Source organism: Falco punctatus (genome assembly GCF_963210335.1).
Source record: "Falco punctatus genome assembly, chromosome: 4".
NCBI lineage: Eukaryota > Metazoa > Chordata > Aves > Falconiformes > Falconidae > Falco > Falco punctatus.
In genome coordinates, this window is record NC_137583.1 from 31,853,851 (window position 1) to 31,874,287 (window position 20,437).

Consider the following 20,437-nt stretch of genomic DNA (forward strand, 5'->3'; position numbering starts at 1 on the left):
GATTTTTATTTTACACACATTTCCCCTTTAAGAATTTCAGCTGACCCTCCAGGTATAGTGAGTTAAATAGTTTTTAGTAAACTAAAAGGCTGATCAATACAGGAACGGTTCTAATTTTGGCTTTTCATGAAAAGAAAGTCAACTTTAAGACAGTACATATGATCTAAAATGAGTATCCTGTTCTACAGGAATGCAAAATAGCTTTTGGATCCATAAGAAACTACTCAATTATTCTGCATCGTTAGTATTATTGTCCCTTTTTGGCTGAATTTTCAAAGCAAGCTAACATATTGTGTAGAAGTAGCCATGAGTTTGCATGACTTTGCTTTTAAGCTCGGAGTAAGTCTTGTCTAGCTAATCTCTCTCAAATGTTTCTTTGAGAATGCAAGTAGATATTGCTGCAAAGAGATCATGGTTGGGTTAACAATTATGTCACAAATCTGAAAAGGTGAAGTTAACTCAGAAGGATAACAAACACGAGGACTTCCTACAGCAAAGGAGTATTACCAAACCCTACTGAGCCTATTTTTCTGGTTTTAGACTTGATATAAAGCCAAAGCTGAAGAGCACTTTTTGTCTGTTATACAGAGAATTAAAAAAAAAATAATAATCAGGATCCTGATTTTCCATGATCTGTGTGTACAATAAATAGCACACTACCCCACAATGATGTAGACAAGAATCTAGCAGCTCGCTTTATTACACAGCTGAGAATAAGACAACACTAAAACCACAAGTCTTCTACAAAATAAATCAAGCTTTAACCTAATGTTGCAGAATTTCATTTCAAATATGCAAACAAACATTTCTTGCTTTCCAAGGCACAATGGCGTACATATAAAAACTGCAGATGCGGTATATTTAATACAAAAATATAAATACTGTTAATCTAAATGACAAAACATATTTCCTCCCATGTGTAAACCTTAATTTAAAAAAGTCTTTTATTCTTAGTCATCAAATGTAATGCAGTGACAATAAAAACTATTCCTTTAGTAACACCGACTCAGAATACGCTCCTTATTGTACCAGCATAATGAGTACTTGAAACATTATAAAATTTTTGCTGCATTATGCAAGAGGAGTTTGGCTGGGGTTTTGTCCTGATAAAACTGATCCTCACAGACCGACTCTACAAAGTCTGATTTCATCCACAGTTTGAAATGTTCCTTGAAAGACTGAGTCCTCAGTGAATTACATTAGTAACTTTGACATTAGACTATTACATTTGTTAAATAATCTTTCTCAATTGCAGTGTCAAATTCCTGAAAAACATTCCTCCTTTAAACCTTGTATCTGAAAAACTTCCAATGCAAAGTGAATTAAGACAGTTTTATTGCTAGCAAATACAAACAACAGTTCAAACAGCAAAGAACGTAGAATTGTGCCAATTTGACTTTAAATGAGCTAATAGGGAACTGACAAAGAAAACCCAATAAATTTATTACTCAGCTTTTCTTAAGCAAATGAAAAGATGAAAGTAATCCAGATAATACAGATTTCACATACAGTTCACTAAAAAATTTCAGCACTGATTCATAAAGCTGATTCTTTGGCTGACTGAATGTGATGTAGCAGTTTATTACAATACACTGGTGTTTGATGCTTACGTACAGCCCCTTCAATTTCTCTCACGAGCAGTTCTGGATATAAAATGCTTCCTTCTTTTAAAACTTCTGTAAAACAAAATTAATGTTTTTTAAATCATTAGCCACTCTGCATTTCACTATTTATGTTCCCTCAAACTAACCAAAACCTAACCTGGAAGTTGTTCTACATGTTGTGCAGTCATGACAACCCGATACCTCCCTCATTTGCTGAGGTCTGTACTGTGACATTTACATGCTTGAACACAGACTGATACATTCATAAATCCCAAAGCACACTAGGATACAGTTACATCCTGCAGTGGTTAGTGTCTATGCTCCATAACCTGTTCACCATCTATAAAGTCTTGTGATGCATCAGATTCACGGATATTCCCCTTCTGGTGAAAGCCAGATAAAACATCATACGCTGCGCACAGGCAGAAGGTCTGAGCTCACACCCACTGAAACCCAAAGGAAAGCTCCTAGCCTGCCAGGATTAGTCTCTACTTGCACGTGTTACTTTCACATAACACTTGAAACATGATTTTAAAAGCATTGTTAAAAATACGTACAACTGAAAGTCTTACCTAGGACTGCATTTTGGGTGTTTTGATCTGGGTCATCGAGATGTATCAACAGTTCTTGGTACAGAAACTCAATATGACTTTCCATTGCAGATTTCACATCACTGTCCTTTAAGCATTTAAACCAATTAGTTAAGGTGTGAGCAGCTGCCAGTCGTACATCACACGAAGCATCATCCAGACGCTTTAGAACTTCTGAAAAAGGAGCATATAAATAACCAAACAGCACTGTGAGAACAGCAACGTTATCTTTTGCATTTGGAAAAACAAATGTATTTTTGTCATTGTTGAAATGATTGTTGAATTTATGATGTATTTCTGTCATTGGAACATTGTGAATACATGGCATACATCGTTCCTAAAAAGCACGCCCTGCGTTGTTATTGGATTGTTATGTTGTCAAAAACATTAAAAGAAATGTACAAAATCATTTAGATTAGTTGAACAATCTCTAGTACTTTCTAACATGATACTATGAATGTCTGTTAATGCATTACTGAGGTACATAGCTTAAATATTTCTATGCTCTATAAAGCACAGTATTTCTATCAAGTATTACTGCATTGCAGACTATTTGAATATGCAAGATGCAAAGATATACTTTGACAACTGTCGGATCGTGTATTTCTCCAAAATAAAAATGTTTGTTGTTAGACTTCGACTGTGCCATGGAAGAAAAAGTATCAGCCATTAAGATGCTGAGTTGGGGAAAGTCTGGTTTATTTGTGTGTATCTCTGAGAACGTAAATCCTGTCGCATAGCAGAGACTGTACTGCTCCTGATTCATTGTTTAGCATTTAAACATCACCCTAAGAAGCATTACAGATAATAGCTCTATTTGACATTACAGCGCTCTAGGTTAGGGGTTTTTTTCTCTCCCTGGTCCCCCCCCCTCCTTTTTTTTTAAATAAAGAGCCCAACCCACTGCCTATTCAGGCCTATTTATGGTACAATGAAATGGCTTGCTCTTGGCCCTCAAACACAGCAAGGAGAACAATGTGACTGCCATTTATATAATGCATTACTGTTCTGCTTTCACTATAGTTAGAACATTATTTCATATAGTCTAAACTAGGAAGCAATGCAGATAAACTACTGGCAAGCCTTGCAAAGGCCGTAATATTGAGTGAAGTTCCATCTAGTGGTCTAATGCATAATAACGCTGGGAATGCTGCTCAGTTCTGCTCAACTGGGAGCGAGGGCATTCCCAAAGGATGTTAACTGGTCTGTGATACACCACCTCCGTGCAATGAAATACTGCAGCTAAAAAGCTGCTACAGAAAGGCCTTGCAAGAGGCAAGCGCTGTTGGAGTCACACCCAGCAATGCCTGCTGAAGCGTTTAACACCTTGATTTTCTAAGATGTGTATGTGTACTTTATACGCTTAAACTGATAATGAGACTGCTTAAAGACCATGCTTAGTCTCTGCAGGATTAAGACATTAAACTGCCTCTCATATACAAAGATGCTGCTAATAGTACGATTTTGTGCAGTGCTTTTTTTATTTCCTTAATATCTATAAGATTACCCTGGGGAAGAACTACCTAGATAGTTAAAATACTAGATAAGAGAACACAGAAATAGCATTAGAATATTAGAGTATGGGAGTAAAATAAGAACAGCTGCAAAACTGAGTCTAAATAAAATTGCCCCTGTTCGCATCTCAGACTGCTCAAAGGCTTTTTGCTCTTTACGTGGCATAAAAGCCAGGCGCCAGTGACATACAGCAGGTTTTGCTACTACCCAGTCCCTTAGTGCTTTCACTGCTACCAGCTGCAGTGATTCCGTAGGTGAGGTGGGCAACTTCCAAAGTGACTCCTAAAGCTCTATAGTGAATCCGCCCACTGCTCCAGCATGAAGCTTTTCATGCTTAAAAGCTAAGGTAACTATGATACTTCAGATAAAACCAACGGTAATTCTTCAACACTGAGATCTTTATTTAAGAGTAAAACAATTAAACTTTTACACTTACCTGTGTAAACGCTGGTAAATTTATCTTCATCAAACTGCCTCCCACAGACTTTTAAAAATACACCAACAATACGTAAAGCCATCAGTCGAGTAATTTTAGAGTCTTCATCCATGGCAGCAATAACCTGGGGCATTAGGCCGTCTTTGACTTTTAAGATCTACAATTAACAGGAAAAAACACAGAACAACAGCTTTTCAGTCACTCTAAACCAATATGCTTACTGGTTACAGAAGCTACCATTAAGTCTGACCAATAATGGCTGGCTTAGTTTAAAAAGAAAAAGGTAACCATGAAAGTTAATCTGAAAATCTTGGAAAATAAAACAGCTCTATTTTTGCCTCTAAGCACATTTGGGCAATGAAAATCCACCAGTCGATCATCCAGTTCATGAATGCTCGGTATATATGCAGATTAGTTTTACATAACTTGTAAAAGCTTTACACTTGCTTGCCTTTTTATTTTAAAAAAACCTGTAGGCAAAACTTTAAATACTTTGGAGATTAAAGTTATGCACACGTACCGGTAGATGGTGCTCTTATTCTAAAAGGAACCTTTTCAGTAAAGACTGTTGTGATACTGTGTTTAGTGAATTTTGTGATTTGCTGTTAGTATGTACATTTTGTATACATTAATGCAAAACAGGCATTAAGGCACTGATTCATAAAAAATGTTTAACTAGAACAGTAGCGTGATATAAATGTTTTCATATATGTGAACTCAGCCAGTTACACGTGTTCAAGCACTTTGTTCAATTATGGTTTGTTATGAACACAGACTATGAACATTTAGTAACTTTTAAATTAAATTTATTTTTTTTTAAATGCCTTTAATGTATTTCCAGTGCATCACTTCCAAATGCTTTTTTGTTAGCAAAGCAGCTTCAAAAAACCCCTCAGATTCAATTAATCCTTAATCACTATGGTGAGTAACATTTCTTCAAGTGTACTCCTTGTTAGCTCTCTACTTCAGCTTCTTCAGATACCTTTCAAGACCCATCTCAAGTTCTCCTGCTCTTTCCAGGAATATTTTTCATTTTTTTTTTTTCCCTAAATGGACCTGTGGGCCCCAAGGCAACCAGGTAACTTGTCTTTGCCCCACTACACAGAAACACGTCCTGGCTAGCTCCAGTGCCGCTGCACAGGCGCTGGTTAGGGGTCCAGTCACGTCAAGTACCCAAGTTGTTGTGCTAATAGTGGTTAATAGTTTGCGCTACAGGAGTAATAATTACACTACAACAAGATCTACAAATGTTGATGATGGCGAGTTCTACAGCTTTACCATACTGCCAGCCTCAGGTGTCTTATCAGAATATCATTGTCCCTCTACTACTGATCATTTCTATTATTAATACTCAATTACAATTAATTAATTTTATTATGAAAACTAGATGTCCCTCTGGAAATATTACCTACAATAAAGATTCATTCTTTTTTTCCCCCCTTGTATTTGTTTTATCTTCTTGCCTAAGATTTCAAAGTACGTTTGATGAGAAAGAGAGAATTTACCTCTTCTGGCGAAAGCATTTCACAGTGGATAAGAGCCCAAAGGCATGATACAGCTGTAGTGCGGATGGCAGCTGCTGTTCTTCCAGCATGCCACTGCAGATTAGGAGCCAGTATGTCTTTTATCACAGTCTCAAGGTAGCTAGGGAACAGCCTGAAGCCAAAAATAAGAAAGCAAAATAAAGGTTCATGAGAAAGTGATAAAGAGAGTGACAGGAGGTAAAAAAGAATTTTCCATCATACAAACATAGGCAGAAAAGGAAAAAAAGAAGACTCTGTAAAAAAATAAATAAATTCTTATAAGCCAATGTGATTGCAGTGTATATGATAAGCTTTTCATAACTTAATTTTTGTAGATAATATTTAACGAATACCTAACATTCATGGAAAGGGGAGGCTAGACTTTCTCCCACTTCAGACGATGCCCATGACTCACTGTGTTATCTTGGTAAACTACTTACCTTCTCTCTGTCTCATTTTCCCCGTCTGTGGAGTGGAGATAACACCCCATATGAATGCTGTGAGGATTCATTAATATTTGTAAGGCCCTTTGAGACTGTCCAGTGAAAAGTATTTATAATGTGAGAAGTATGAATGCTATTGATGAGACCTGAACTACTGATACTGCAGGGAGTCTACACAGCTTTCCCTTGGCTCAGAAACTCATCTCCCTCAAGGATGAGAGGTCTGTAGGATTTTCCAACGGTGCCAGTCCCAATACTAGTTTGTTTTCATTACAAACACAAATCTGTGATACTTTTCCTGATGCTTCCTCCTCCCCCTCTACTGAATGGGCTATTATAATGCTAAAAGTTCCTAGAGAGTCGGCAATTGCAATAGGGAGTATTCCCTCACACCTATTTAATTCCAGCTCAATCAAAGATATAGATCTTACACACAAGTTAAAAAAAGATTTTGCTGCATCAGAGACATTTGTGCCTGGCTGTGACCAGATAACTAAGGCTTAGGTTATTCACTGTGTCTCTCTGCCTTAAAAAGCAGCTGGCAGCATCCAAAACAGATTGAGAAATAACAGGCCGAATCTACGTGCCACTCTACTCAAACTTCCCACAGACCTGGACTGCAGCCACCTGAGTGCAAAACAGCAAATCACCACCCTGGTGCTTGGCAGAAAGGGAAGAAGCTATTGCCGATTTTTTTTTTAGGAGTCCTACATTTCCAGGATGAATAAGTGGCTCCTACAGAGATGTGCCAAGCCACAGGAAGACCACAATGGGTAGATGTTAACAATTACCACTATGTTTAAAAAAATCCTCCCAACAGCTTTATTTTAAAAACAAAATAATCCAGCATTAAAAAAATTCCATAATAATATTGTAACAATGTAAAAAGAAATTTAATTGTTATCTACTTCTTTCCTGTAACTACCCTTTATCCACTGCAGTTAGACCGTGTCATCCTGGTATAATCTGACTGAAGTATGACCAGCTAGCCTGCCAAGCCTTAACTATTTAATGCACACAGACAAAACTGAAAATCTCCATCTTCAGCATGATGGAAATAGATACACCTGGCTGCTGCTTAGCCCCTTGCAGGAGGGGGCCTGGGAAGCAGGACCACAAGTAACAATCAGCTGAAAGGAATGTGCCCGAGCTTGTGGGTCACAAGCCCTGGTGATAAGGGACATGAGAAATTACTGAAGGGTATAGAAACAGGGACTAAGTATCAAGTTGAGACTATACAAGGAATAAGGCGGTGGGTTTGTCAGCTTGCTCAAGGACATGGTGCAAGAACTGCAGACATTGTTGTCTTTATTGCTGAATTGCTAATAGCTAGCGTGAGATCCTCGCGCGAGTTGCCACACAGTCATAGAATAAGCAAGTTTTTGGACCAATCAGAATAAGATGTAACAATTGCTTGTGCGTATATAATCATGATATTAGGCTAATTAAAGTGACATTTGCTTGCATCAAGCTGCGTCCCGTCTCTCAATCGCGGCAGCCCCTGGCTAAGGGAGCACTGTGTCCGAGCGTCAGGGATCCCCTCCTGCTTCCTGCCCAGCAGGTGGCACTTAAGACTCAGTAATAAACAAGAAATCTGATGTCCCATTAGACACACTTTAATTCATCAAAAACCTTTAGATTTGTTATTTTAAACAAATTTTTGAGAATTAATAATTTTCCATTAAAAAATTCTTAACTAATGATCACCATCGTTCCAAATTTCCTTAGCTCCAAAGCTAAGAAAAGTTTTGTGCTCTCTGTGCTACTGCGCAGTCTGATCAGTAGCTGCTTCTGTTTTTAATAAAGCCTTCTGTTAAGCTGCAAAGAAAAACCAATCTGTCAAAACATAAAGGTAAATTCCATCAGCATTATGTTAACCACAAGGCTATGCTATTTGTAAGAATATTTGTTCTAGTGCCTTGAAATAGAATCAGTAAAGCAGTATCTGGCAATTATCCGACTCAATCATGTCGGACTCAAACAAAATTAAATGACCACACAACTGTGTTTAGCATAATAACTGAAAGACTTCCTATCTAAACTTTAAGGAGCTAAACAAATTACTGCCAGCAGCGAATGCGATTGTATAACCAGAATTTATTACTACTTCACTACACTATCTCTCATTACTGTTAAGATGTATTTTTTGCTGTTGTTGATGCAATTAAATTCCCCCTCTCTCCATTTTCAGATCCTACAGTTGTAAATCTGCGTAACTTAGTTCTAAGTCACATTCTTAATTAAGTCATTTCCATGAAAGAACCATACCCTGTCTGTGCTGTTTGTATTTACAGAGTTGAGACTTTATCCTCCAATGGATATGAAATAGCTAAAATAAGATCTGTGCACACAGTAATTACTAACTCATAAGATGGCTTCTGTTGCAAGGGACCTTAAAAAGCATGGAGTTCCAACCCCCTGCCACCTTCCACCAGCCCAGGTTGCCCCAGGCCCCATCCAGCCTGGCCTTGAGCACTGCCAGGGATGGGGCACCCACAGCTGCTCTGGGCAGCCTGTGCCAGTGCCTCACCACCCTCACGGTAAAGGATTTCTTCTTGATATCTAGTCTAAATCTAGCCTCTTCAAACCTCAAACCTTTGCATGTTGGTTCCTACATTAATGCATTTGCTGTGACAATGGTTAAGTAGGATCAAGACTTTAAAGAGTCATTCACCTCCCTGTACCACTTTTTAGTTTCTGAAGATAAACCTACGGGTGAAACTCGTTGCATTGCTCTTGTCAGAGGACAGGGAGCCTCATTATGAGTTAGACTGGGGCAGCCTTAGCCAGGAGTTGTTCTTCATACAAACAGGTCTACAAACCTCAATGGATATATCTAATCTTGACAAAAGGGCATTCACTCATACTGCTTCGAGCACAAGAACTTCCCTCGTGGCTACCTGTGTAGAGCTGGTGTGATGTGTGGCTATATTTACTGAGAGTATTACTTTGAAACATGTTCTACTTTTTCCACATTGATAATTTCCCTTTCCTGGGAATCCTAGTGAAGCTGGCAGCTTATTGCATTGGTTTTCTTTTCCCCCTCTCTGGTTCCATTACTTATACAAACAACTGGGTTGCAGATGAAAGATTTTGTTTTTCATCCTATTTACTTTGACTACTGCCAAAACAAAAGTTCACTCTTCGATGATATTTCTCCATATGGTCCTGCACTGATCATCTTTCTACCAGCAGTACCTACATGACCTAACTTGATATACTTACCTGAGCACTTCAGAGACCTTCAGAGCAAAGTGCTACCAATCCTGCTGTACAGGTGAGAAATAAAGAAGGAATAAGGCTATCTGTTAATAGAGAGCTCCTTCCTACCTCTAGCCACTCTTGCCAGGATCACTGCGCATCAGGACTCTGTAGCATGCCATGTAGCGTACCTGTCACACTGCTTAGATGCAGCCTAAATGATTTTCTGCAGATCTCTACAAGAGGCAGATCAAAGAATTTAACTCTATTCTTCAAACATTATTCTGCTGTAACCTGTTATGCTATTTCTGAGGAGGAAGAGCAGGAGACCATTTAACTCAAAATGTATAAAGAAGAAATGCCAGTGTGACTAACTTGTTGGCCACGTCTGAATTTGACTAAATACTTTGAAAGAATGAACAAATGTAGAAAATACTAAGTGTGATCGTATAGCAGATGAACAAGAGCTAATAATGTATCCTGCAGTAAATAAAGGGACAGTAAAATTAGGCCATAAAAGAAAATAAATAGATAGGAGAGTCACATTATCCTATTTTTAGACTGAATTACGTTATTACACACTTAGTAAGTATGATTGTTGTGCTCAGAGCACCACAGAACACATAAAATGAGTTTCTTGGCTCCACATCTTTGCATTCTCAGATGATACAGATCAGAGGTTTAACAGATTAGCTTACAACAAACAGTTCCTGGAACACTTCAGAGTGCTTCACTTCTCTTTCTTTTAGGAAGATTCTTGCATATCTAGTTGATCTTGTAACTACCGCTCAGTTACATTATTTAAACAACTAATCCACTGACTACAAAGATTTTTTCATATGAATAGGGATTTTGACATTGGATCCTGAAAATACAGTAACTGATAACACCAGTTATCAGCACAAAAGCTTTCAGTTAAAAAAAGCACAGCTTCATTATATTCCATCTTAAGCACACTAGCTCAAAATCCATTAGGGGATGCCCAGGCAGAGATTCTTCAGCTTACCTGGAATCCCCCCCTGAATGGGAACACCAGGCTTGTTCCTCCTCTTGCCCCCACTGTATGATGTAGGCCACGAATATACTAAATATATCTAAAACCGGTAAAAATACATCTACATTCATACTAACGCAGCCTCATGGAACCCGAATAAATGTTCAGTATAACAGAATCCCCACTAAGTGCCAATTAGAATAATGAAAAAAAAATTAAATATAAGTGACAATTCCTATTAAAGTACTTTTAGGAAAAACGCTTCTTGTGATTGTTTTTTGTTTAAGAGTTAAAACTGCAAAAAACAAAAAGCATGAGAATACAATTACATGTTAAATGCAGCGGGCACTAGGAAAAGGAGAGCAGATATGGGTTACATATTCAGGACAACTTTACAGAAGTGTTTGCATTACTAGTAAGAGTAAATTAATAATAACAAAAGAGCCTCACTGTTGGCATTGTTATAAATGGAGTGGTTTTATAAGCACCATAAATTATAGTTAGATTGTACTTGCAATGCATAAAGTGCCAAGCAACAGGAGACTTCCATCTTCAGTCACTGAGAATGATACTAATCCTTTATCAAACATTTAGTTCAATGCTTTTTAAACACCATGCTGCATCACGGGCATTTTTAAATGCCCATTTTTGGGGGTGTTTTAGTGTTTCCTTGCAATGACTACAGGGAAAGTTTAAGGATTTAGCAGCTGGCTGGGAGTAAAAGGAAAAAAAAAAAAACAAGCCACTAACGCCCTCCACAGTTCTTTCTTAAGAATCCCCATTTTGGCTTTCAAACATGTATTCTTTTCAACTATAGCTCTATTTTTTGAAGACTATCCAGATCTGCATGACATCTATTTTAATTATCCATAGTGGCAGAAGTAGGAAGACTACAGTGGAAGAAGTCCAGACTTCAATTTATTTATAATTTTTTTAAAATTATTGCATTCTGCCCTTCTAAGCATTGTTAAAAAATACAGCAAAAAAATATGCAGTAGAAGATGGTGGGAAAGTCTTTCTTCTTCCAGACATGCTAACATGGACACAATTATAGGGGTTAAATAACTACCACGGTCATTACTTTTTAATGCCACTGTACTGTTCAAATAGCTGTGTGAAATTAGAACTCTACTTACCCCTGAGAATTGACGGTTTCACTTGCTTTCTGGAACAACTGCGATAAAACAGTGAAAAGTTTTAACCTCATCTGGGGATCTTTGTCTGGCTGAAGACACGTCTTAAGAATGAGAATAAAATCATTTAGAGCTTCACCTATGACAGGACCTAGAAAATAAACATTTAAGACTTATTTCTGAGTACAAATAAGCTCTGTTTAGATGTTTAATGTGCAAGTGCATTAAAATCTGTAATATGTCTGGTATTAAAATAGTACTTAACTTTCCACTCTTGCATGGCAACCGTTGATGTACCCATGTTACATCTTGTTAGGCCACATACAAATACCCAGACTAACTGTCCAGGGGCTCAGGTACCCATAGTCTTAGCAACGGCAGCACGGTGCTCCGTGAAGATTGGTTTACCCCACATTCATGTAGCCAGCATGGTATTGCTGTACCACATGGCATTATATAGCATGGACATATCAATGACATCTGCTAGTTGCTGGGACCACCGGTACAAGATGACATTTTGGGTAGACTAATGCATTTGAGGGGGGATTAACACTATTAGTTATGTAGCTCTGAAAGCTCGAGGCTAATGCACAAAGTTACCATGACACCACTCCAAACAGCAGCATTAACTACGCTTTTTTCTTCTTTCAAGTTCTTCCACATGTAGCATTCAGGGAAATACGTTCATGACTCTCAGAGGCACAGGAAAGGGCATCTTTGAAAGGGTCCACCTCAAAACTTGAAAAGCAGAATTACTGCAGCAGTATTCTTTCCCCATGTTTAAATAATGCTTATTTTGCATTTTACAAGAGAATCTGAAATATGATGAATTTTAGAAGCTACTTTAAATAAAAATATTTTCCAAATCCATTCTCTAGTTTAACATTTTCACATCTTATGATGAATTCTGTTTTCACCACTAAAACAAACAAAAAGCCCCTGTTATCTGAACATGTGAAGAAGTTATTTTCCCAAAACAGAAGGAAGTTTGTGCCTTTCTCCTTGATAATGATTAGCATGAGCATGGTTTTAAAGAGGAAGAATACACATAGGCTACACAAATGCTTTGTTCTGCAAGCTTCTTGCTGTAGAATGCTCCTTCTGCTCTACGTTTGCAATAAACTACTTTCCTCTAGGAATTTCTTCAGCTTTGCATCCTTGTGATGCACATCCAATTCAGCTCCAGTCACTCAGAAAATCCTCCCAGAAGGAGACACAACACTGGCATTTCTGATGAGAAGAATATTCCTCACACATGGAATGGACAGATTGAAGCGTTCAAGATTCCAAAACAAGTTCAATAGCATTTAATAATATCTGGAAATTTAATGTTTAAAATAATAATATACTCCCCCCAAATCTTCACTGTCTAGACAGAAACAATACAGGCTGTTGAACTGCAATTTGCTAAATTTCTCTGCCAACAAATAGGTCTTTATTTTCACAGCATTTATTCAAAATACATTGCTTCATGTGAGTTCCGAGACATTAAAAAGATACTACTATTATATCAAACTGATAAGAGCAAATTCAAGAGATGGGAAATAAACTACATTGCTAATTTCAGCTGAAGCATATATTCCTGAACAACAGTAAAACCTCAGAAAATTGAAATGAGTGAACTTAATTAATTGATTTAAAACAACATTATGTGTGGGAATGAAAAGAAAACTAAGAAAAAAACCCCACCAAGGTCTAGGAACTGCTGTGTCAGACAGCAAACACAGACAATAGCATATTACCAGTGTTGGGTACAAGCCAAAATGTTTGCCCAGACATTTGATAATTTATTTAGCATTAACAAAAACAGAGACAACTGTCTAGAAGTTCCTCAGTCATGGAAACGGGAGCAGAAATATACAGAAAAGTTGGCCTCTCAGATCCTGCACTGATTCTTTCCATGGATGAAAAAGGAAAAAGTACTTAATGCTGGTTGCCACACAAACCAACAAGTAGGTGCTTCAGATAGTTTTGTTGAGGCTCTTTTTGAAATTCCAGGATTAAATGCAGAAGATAGTCCCTTAAAACATACCTGTCCACATTTAGCTATTTGCAGTAGCAATCAATAAAAATACTTCACCCATATGTAGCTGAAATAGCTATCTACATCCCCTTTTTAACTAATAGAAAGGAAAAAACAAATAAACAGGACTTTGCATTTTAATAATCTTAAAATGGGTGCCTAGGTGAAAAGGACTGCCTGTCACTGTGTCCCTTGCCTCCAGATGCAATCTGAATAGCTGCGTCAGAGGAAGCTTCAGATCTACACAGTGAACATAAGCAAAGCGTATGCCAGTGTTTCACTAATCTATACACAGAAGTGAGGAAGCGTTTGTACAAAAAGATAGTATCTTTTATAAGACTAGTGAATAGATGGAAAAAAAAGATAAATTTTTGGAGACATAAGCTACATCAGTTAGGCTCCACATAACCCTCACCTATTTCATTCATCTGAAAGCTTAAGTGCTTTTAGTAAGCTCCTTGCAGCCAAGGAGTCTTTTGGAATTTGAACTGCTTCAACATTTTCAGTCTTGCTTTCCATCACAGTCTCGTGACGTTTCTGATTATTAAATACAGCATGTCTTCAGGCTATGGAGATTATTACTGTATTATTATTTTATTTTTTTATAACTACTAAATAAATTGTACCTGAATGAGTTGCGATGACATCCAACTGCAATATTTCTGGAGAACAGCATGTCCAACAATCACAAGATACTGAAACCCATTCCATAAGCTGAGTTATATGCTGCTTGTAGAGATCAAGAGAACTATCTAATTGCTGCACTTCAGCTAATGAAGACATTGTTTCTTCTACCTGTCAAAACAAGAGACAGGACACTTTATCTTAACTGAAACAATTTTAAAGAAAAATCCCACAACTTCTAAACCTCATAATAATACTGTAAGAACAGAAGGGACATAAAAAGATTTCCATAGTTTCTACTAGGACAATCAAGACTGACATTTAGTGTCTGCCTATACTACATCCACTAACTTTTATTTGAAGTGAAACATTTGTCCTGATTTCAAAATGAAATCATAAGGAACACCGCAACCTAACAGCAAAATGAAAGAATGTCTAATCCGTGTGAAAACCCATCCAAAACCTAACGACATCATAAAAACGCTCTTTGTAGTTTTAAAGATGTAGTGATTTTTCTCCTTCATTTAAGAATGCTTTAAAACTTTAGCATAGAGGGAATTTCTAACAATCCCATCTAGCAGGGTATGGCAGCTTCCAAAAACTATTGCTGTTGCAGCTCAGAAAGGACATGGTATTAGTCCTCTCCCCCTTCCTCCACCTCCCCAATTTTAATTATGCAAGACACTCTCCTTCCAGTAGCTGGGCAAGTTCATTTTGAAATTTGCAACTTGTGTTGCTTAGAAGTAACAAAATTCACTGTTACATTTTAAATACCTTCTTCATATTTACATTCAGATAAGACAGGCAAATATAACACACACAAATAAAACATAAGAAGAACTACTAAATGAATTCCAGACACGATCATGCTTGGCAAGGAAGCATATAGATTTTCTTAATCATTTGTAGCAGATTTACTTCAAAACAAAGGAAAATTTGCTTTTACAATTCCTGAAGACTCCTACAAGAGGTACAAAACTTCTCTAAGGAAGAGATTAAAAGCAGGCTGGAAGTAGCATCTATAGTCTTAGTGATTTCAGTGGACAGTGAATCGAGAATGGGGAGCAAGACACTGTTGGAAACCCCACTGAGAAGTGCCATATGTTGTCAGCAGGGGCAGCTCCAGCAGGGAAAGATGCAGTGCAGTGCTGGAAGTGACATCATTTGACTCCTAAGTGGTTCGGTAGAATGACAATTTGTAGTCATGTTTTTGATATATTTAAGCTGAACTCAAGCACACAAGTTAGCTGATACATGCCTAGGACCTTTAGAATCTTACAGACTAATCACTTGCCAGAGAAGGATGTTATTATGGAAGTACCAGATGTGGAGAAAATAAATGAGATTTCTCGGGGGAGGGGGGGGGGTAAATAAGAAAAATCAGGAATTGCTAAGGACAAAGGTTGATTTTAAAGCAGGTTTGCCTGCCTCAAGCACAATAGATTTCTCATTTCTGGAAGCATTCTGCCAGCTAGCCAAAATAACTCAGAATAACCTGTATATAAAATATCAATTTATCCATAAATTAATTTTACAGAATGTGTCTAGAAAGAAACTGTTCCCCATTATTAATCCCACACAATCTGCAGCAAGATGTTCTTTCCCATTGAACAAGAAATACAAAGTCATACATTGTTCACAGGTGATTTAAAATAAACTAGTTTCAAGAGTACAATTAAATAAAGACAATAAATTAAATATGCCAATAGACTGCTGCATATCTTCCCATTAAGTTGTATTTCACAGTTTAAAAAATAAAATAGCAAGGGTGATTTTCTTTCCTATATTTGAATGATAACAAATGGAGTGACACATTATTTTCATGCTAATAATTAACATGTGCCGAAAGAAGAGCCAAGATAGCACAGGCCACTGGTAATGAAACAATTTCTTATCTTTAGGTCACCAGTTAAGTCACTGACAAGCTCAATACAGGCTTAACAGACTCTAACAACTGATTTGGCTTCAGTCTGTTTGGGGCTGTAAACCACACTCCTCATCACGATACTGAAGTGCTCGGTTGGTGGTCTTGGTCTTTCTCGTTAGCCCTAAGCAACCAGAACACTGATTAACACATAGCAAAGGGGCCAAAAATGAAGCAAGACCCTGAGTGTTCACAATCAGGTCACATCACCTGTGGTCTTGGCTATCTCTGTGATCTTCTGTCCCCTTTATAGTAAAGCGTGAACTGAAGTTCTATACGGCAATTTAAAAAACAATTTATGTTTATATGCAAAATCTTTTGATCCTTAATACAGATTTTTTCCAAACAACAAATGTATACTTGTAAAGCTAGCTGTAATACATTTGTTCGATATGGTCTTATGCTATTTTAACAGGGACTTCTTGGCTTCTGCAAGTTGTACAGCTCATGGAGGTTTTAGAATAGTCAGTAACTGGGGAAAAGAAAATAATTTAAAAATTCAAGCCATATTTGTCTTTGTGACAAAATTGAAATATTGCAATTATGTAATCTTGTTGCCAGATTTTCTATCTGTCTAGCTGAAAGAAAGGCTGATGAGAAAAAGGATTCTCATCCAAAGTACTGTCAAGTTTAAAAATCATCTGCAACTGCAGGAATATCTTAAACCTTTAATAATCTTGGGAGATTAACTTTTCTGTACATGGAAATCAGAATTTATCTCCATGAAACTGCTTTCTTTGTAGGAGTATGAGTTTGTAAGGTTTCAAAGGTTCGTTGCTGACTTTATAGACCACCGTAAGGCTAAACAGACCAGATATGGCAAAACATACTAGATCCATCTGTCCAAGGCTTACTTGGACAGATTGTTTATTTAAAAACAAAACAAAAAAACCCCAAGAAAACCACACACAGAACAACCCCCCGCCAAAATCCCAGCCTTGCACTGGCTCTCCATGAGACAGATCTTCATGCTGTACCCTCTTTGACCTGCAAAGTCTTTTCAATCCTTGTTTCAAGCTTTGCTCTATTTTACTTCTTGCAGAATAATTTTCTAAATGTATGCCTGCTGGAAGCAGCCTGTCAGCTCTGGGGCCGTAAATACTGATGCTACGCAGGCCTTTGGAATACCATGCCTGGGAGCAAGAGAAAAGGAAGTAGAATAGCCATCGCATTTAAGGCACGCGTTTGAGAAAAAGACAACTTGGATAGGTCACAATTATGCTACATGAGGATGGCTTACTGATTTATTTGATATTTAGCTTGGGGAAGAAAGAGGAAGAGAGAAATAAGGGGTTGAGATAACGTTTAGCCAAAAAAGCTCATCTATTATCAGGGCATCTACAGATGTACTTGATTTTAAGGCATTCCTGCAACATTTAAGCTTTTGGTTCTGGTGGGGAGGTAAAAAGGTCAACTACTGTAAAAATCAATCTGATCTTTGTCTAAAAATAACAAAAAAATTGATTATGAAACTATCACATTTTTAACACTAGTGGTACTCTTGATCTATAGATGAATTGTTCTTTAATAGTCAGAAAATAAACTGAGTTTTTTCCTGGCAACTTGTGTGCTCCTGTGTAGAACCCAACATTAACATAATCCAGTAACTTATATCTAACTAAAAAGTAAGCATCAGCAGCTCAACCAGCACCGACAGCACAGACAGGGCTTTGCAGAATCCAGTGACAAGTTTAAACTGTTGAACACCTCCTGTCCCCAAACTTCACCTAAACCATGGCCCAGTGATTAATATCCACCCTAGTAAACTGTTCTTCTAGGCCAACAGCAGCCCTCACCCATCTGTGAGCTTCCCATGTTCTACTTCAAACCATCTAATCTGAAACTTAATCTAAACACACTTTAAAGCAAACATCAACAACCCAAACCAAAACCAAAACCTAGTTGCAACTGTAGCCTACAGACCCATGCTGGGTGTTTTTGGCCACAAAATAAAACTGAATTCTAGGGTCCTTCTCAGAATCAGCACATATTCTGACTCTGTGAGCCTTCAAGCAGTTACGAAGAAATGTAATTCTCCAGGCTCTGCTGTCCCAAATTGTAAACCCAACTCCAAACATAATTCTGGTATTAATCATATATAGTATGCACTGAGAGATGCACAACCTTGGAGTAGCCACGAGTCATTACTCCCTACTGGAACAGCCCACAGCCAGTGAAAAAGCCTTATAAGATGTAGCAATAAGACCAACTCCTAAGTTTCTTACTCAAGTAATATCCTTTTCTGTTATGTCAGCCAAACTCTGATATTAACCAGATTTTTGCAGATCACACTTACGTAGGAGCTAGTATTTGCCTTAGAAACATCAGTGTATGTTCTAGTCTTGTCATGGTTGCGATATGCAACAGTACATCCAGCAATTCTGGCACTTTAACCTCAACTTCAGTCCCACCCTAACCCTAGCACTACCTTGTCCTCCAGTTCTACAAAAGAAATAACCTGTAAGACCCTAGTCTCTGTCGCTGTTAATCTTAATCACAGCCCTGTGGATTTGCAGGATTCAACATTAAATTGAGACCTTCAAACTGTTGCCTGGAAACAGGCATAGTATCTAACGACTATGAACTGGCCAAGCAGAAATATCAATATTTTGACTGACAAGTGATGACATGCTTTCAGCCTTCACAGTGACTTTTAAATATTAACTAATCACCAGAACAGTGCCATGGGGATAGTCTTTGCAGAACAGTTTTATGACTAAACACAGAATCCCAGTATTCCCTCATGCTGCTTTCATTCTCATGGGTGAATCTTATTAATTTGAAGGTTTATGTATATCTAAATGTTTACCTATTATATTTCTATGTAATTTTTGAAACAGATTATTGTACATACACATATACAGAATGAAAATAAGCAAACCCTAAATAAAACTAGCAGTATTGGACACGTTCTTAGGTCTCACAAATAAGATTTTAATGATTTATTCTTCTGGAGAAGTTGTCTTTATCCATTTTGAAGAGACTAAACCGCAAGTAATTTCAGCTACGGAAAAAGATGAGGAGACAGACACAGGGTACACTCAAGGTCACGCAACACCAAATAATTTCAAACTACCAATCTTTGTGGATTTCTGTAGTTTAAACCTAATAGCAAGACAAATAATTATGGCTCTGTTTAGACCAAGTGTCTTATCAATAGTAAAAATCAGAAACATCACAAAATATTAAAGCAGCTCATAGTTTACCTTTTCTTTAACGTGCTGAGAACATGCTATTGCCATTATTGTCACCAAAATTTTCATTAGCTGCAAGCTAATTTCTTTGCAGTCTTCCTGGCATACTTCAATCAATGCTTGTACACAACAAAGCAACTGCTCCGTATAAAAGACCTATTTTTAAATAAAAGCATGTATTTATTATGTTTTGTTAGAAAAACATAACATTCTCTTTAAGGGAGAGAGATGGGAAATGACAATAATAAAATCTGAACATTGTATAATCCCCTGAATTGGTAACATATTGATGATTTCATGTTAGTTCTTTTGATTACCTACATCCTACTTCTTATAGAATACAATATAGTCTTCCTCCCTTCACCATGTGTTTTTATTTACCTTGTCCTGTTAACAAAATACAGGACTCTACTCTTAATCACACAACAGTTCCCCTGTGAATAAAAACATCAAAGCTTTTTGGAATGCTTACTGACAGTACTTTCTCATTCTGAAATGTAATTTGTTAATTAATAAGGCATTTTTTAGAACTCTTAATTATTCCATGTTTGACTATTTTGAATAGATAATGGTTAAATACATAAACCAAGAAAACCTGAGTGTCTGCCTTTACCTCAGCCAATTTATCTCATTTGATAAAGACTGTTTTCCAAGACCAAAGGTTAGAACAATTCCACCAAACACTTCAGCTATGGATGAATGTGTCTACCGTATCTAATGCCAAATGGAAGCGGTAAGCTTAAGACCTCGCAGCAATTTTGCAGATATACTTCAGGGAATTGTTATTTGAACAATCAGGTTATAGTGCTTCCAGTTATATGAGTTCCTAATCATCACAGACTTCATGGAGATTAAGGTTAATTCCTGCATCACTGGTACATATTCCATTAGGGAAGGAACCTAATGAGGGAAGAACTTCAAACGCCTATCTTACATCGGCTCAAAAAGACCATTATGCTAGATTCAGTCTACACATGAGTAACTGTTTTAAAGGGAAGTCTGCATCTGACATGAAGTCAGAGTTTTCTGAAGACACAACACTGGCCCTTTTTTGGTCATCTTAAGAGCAGAGGTCTAACAAGCTTTGGGTGGAACGAAAACTGGGATTTCATTTGTGAGGGAAATTATAGTAAGGATTCTTTTTGTGCATCTTTAACACCTGTTTCCACATCCAAACAGTTGAAAGAAAAATAAATTCTACAAGTTAAAAATCTCCATGTTGAAAAGAATCCC

General features: G+C 37.3%; 1 protein-coding gene across 2 annotated transcripts in view; it reads right to left on the reverse strand.

The window, feature by feature from the left end:
* Positions 1-672: 672 nt before the first annotated feature.
* DNAAF5 (dynein axonemal assembly factor 5) overlaps positions 673-20,437 on the reverse strand; it is a 31,208-nt gene continuing 11,443 nt past the window's right edge. For both annotated transcript variants that reach the window (XM_080382401.1, XM_080382400.1), the window contains exons 7-13: positions 19,217-19,360; positions 14,089-14,257; positions 11,443-11,590; positions 5,651-5,801; positions 4,146-4,302; positions 2,177-2,368; positions 673-1,676 (exon numbers count right to left, since the gene is read on the reverse strand). In XM_080382401.1, the coding sequence (XP_080238527.1) occupies positions 1,537-1,676; positions 2,177-2,368; positions 4,146-4,302; positions 5,651-5,801; positions 11,443-11,590; positions 14,089-14,257; positions 19,217-19,360 (1,101 nt within the window). In that variant the 3' untranslated portion in view covers positions 673-1,536. The remainder of the gene's footprint in view (positions 1,677-2,176; positions 2,369-4,145; positions 4,303-5,650; positions 5,802-11,442; positions 11,591-14,088; positions 14,258-19,216; positions 19,361-20,437) is intronic.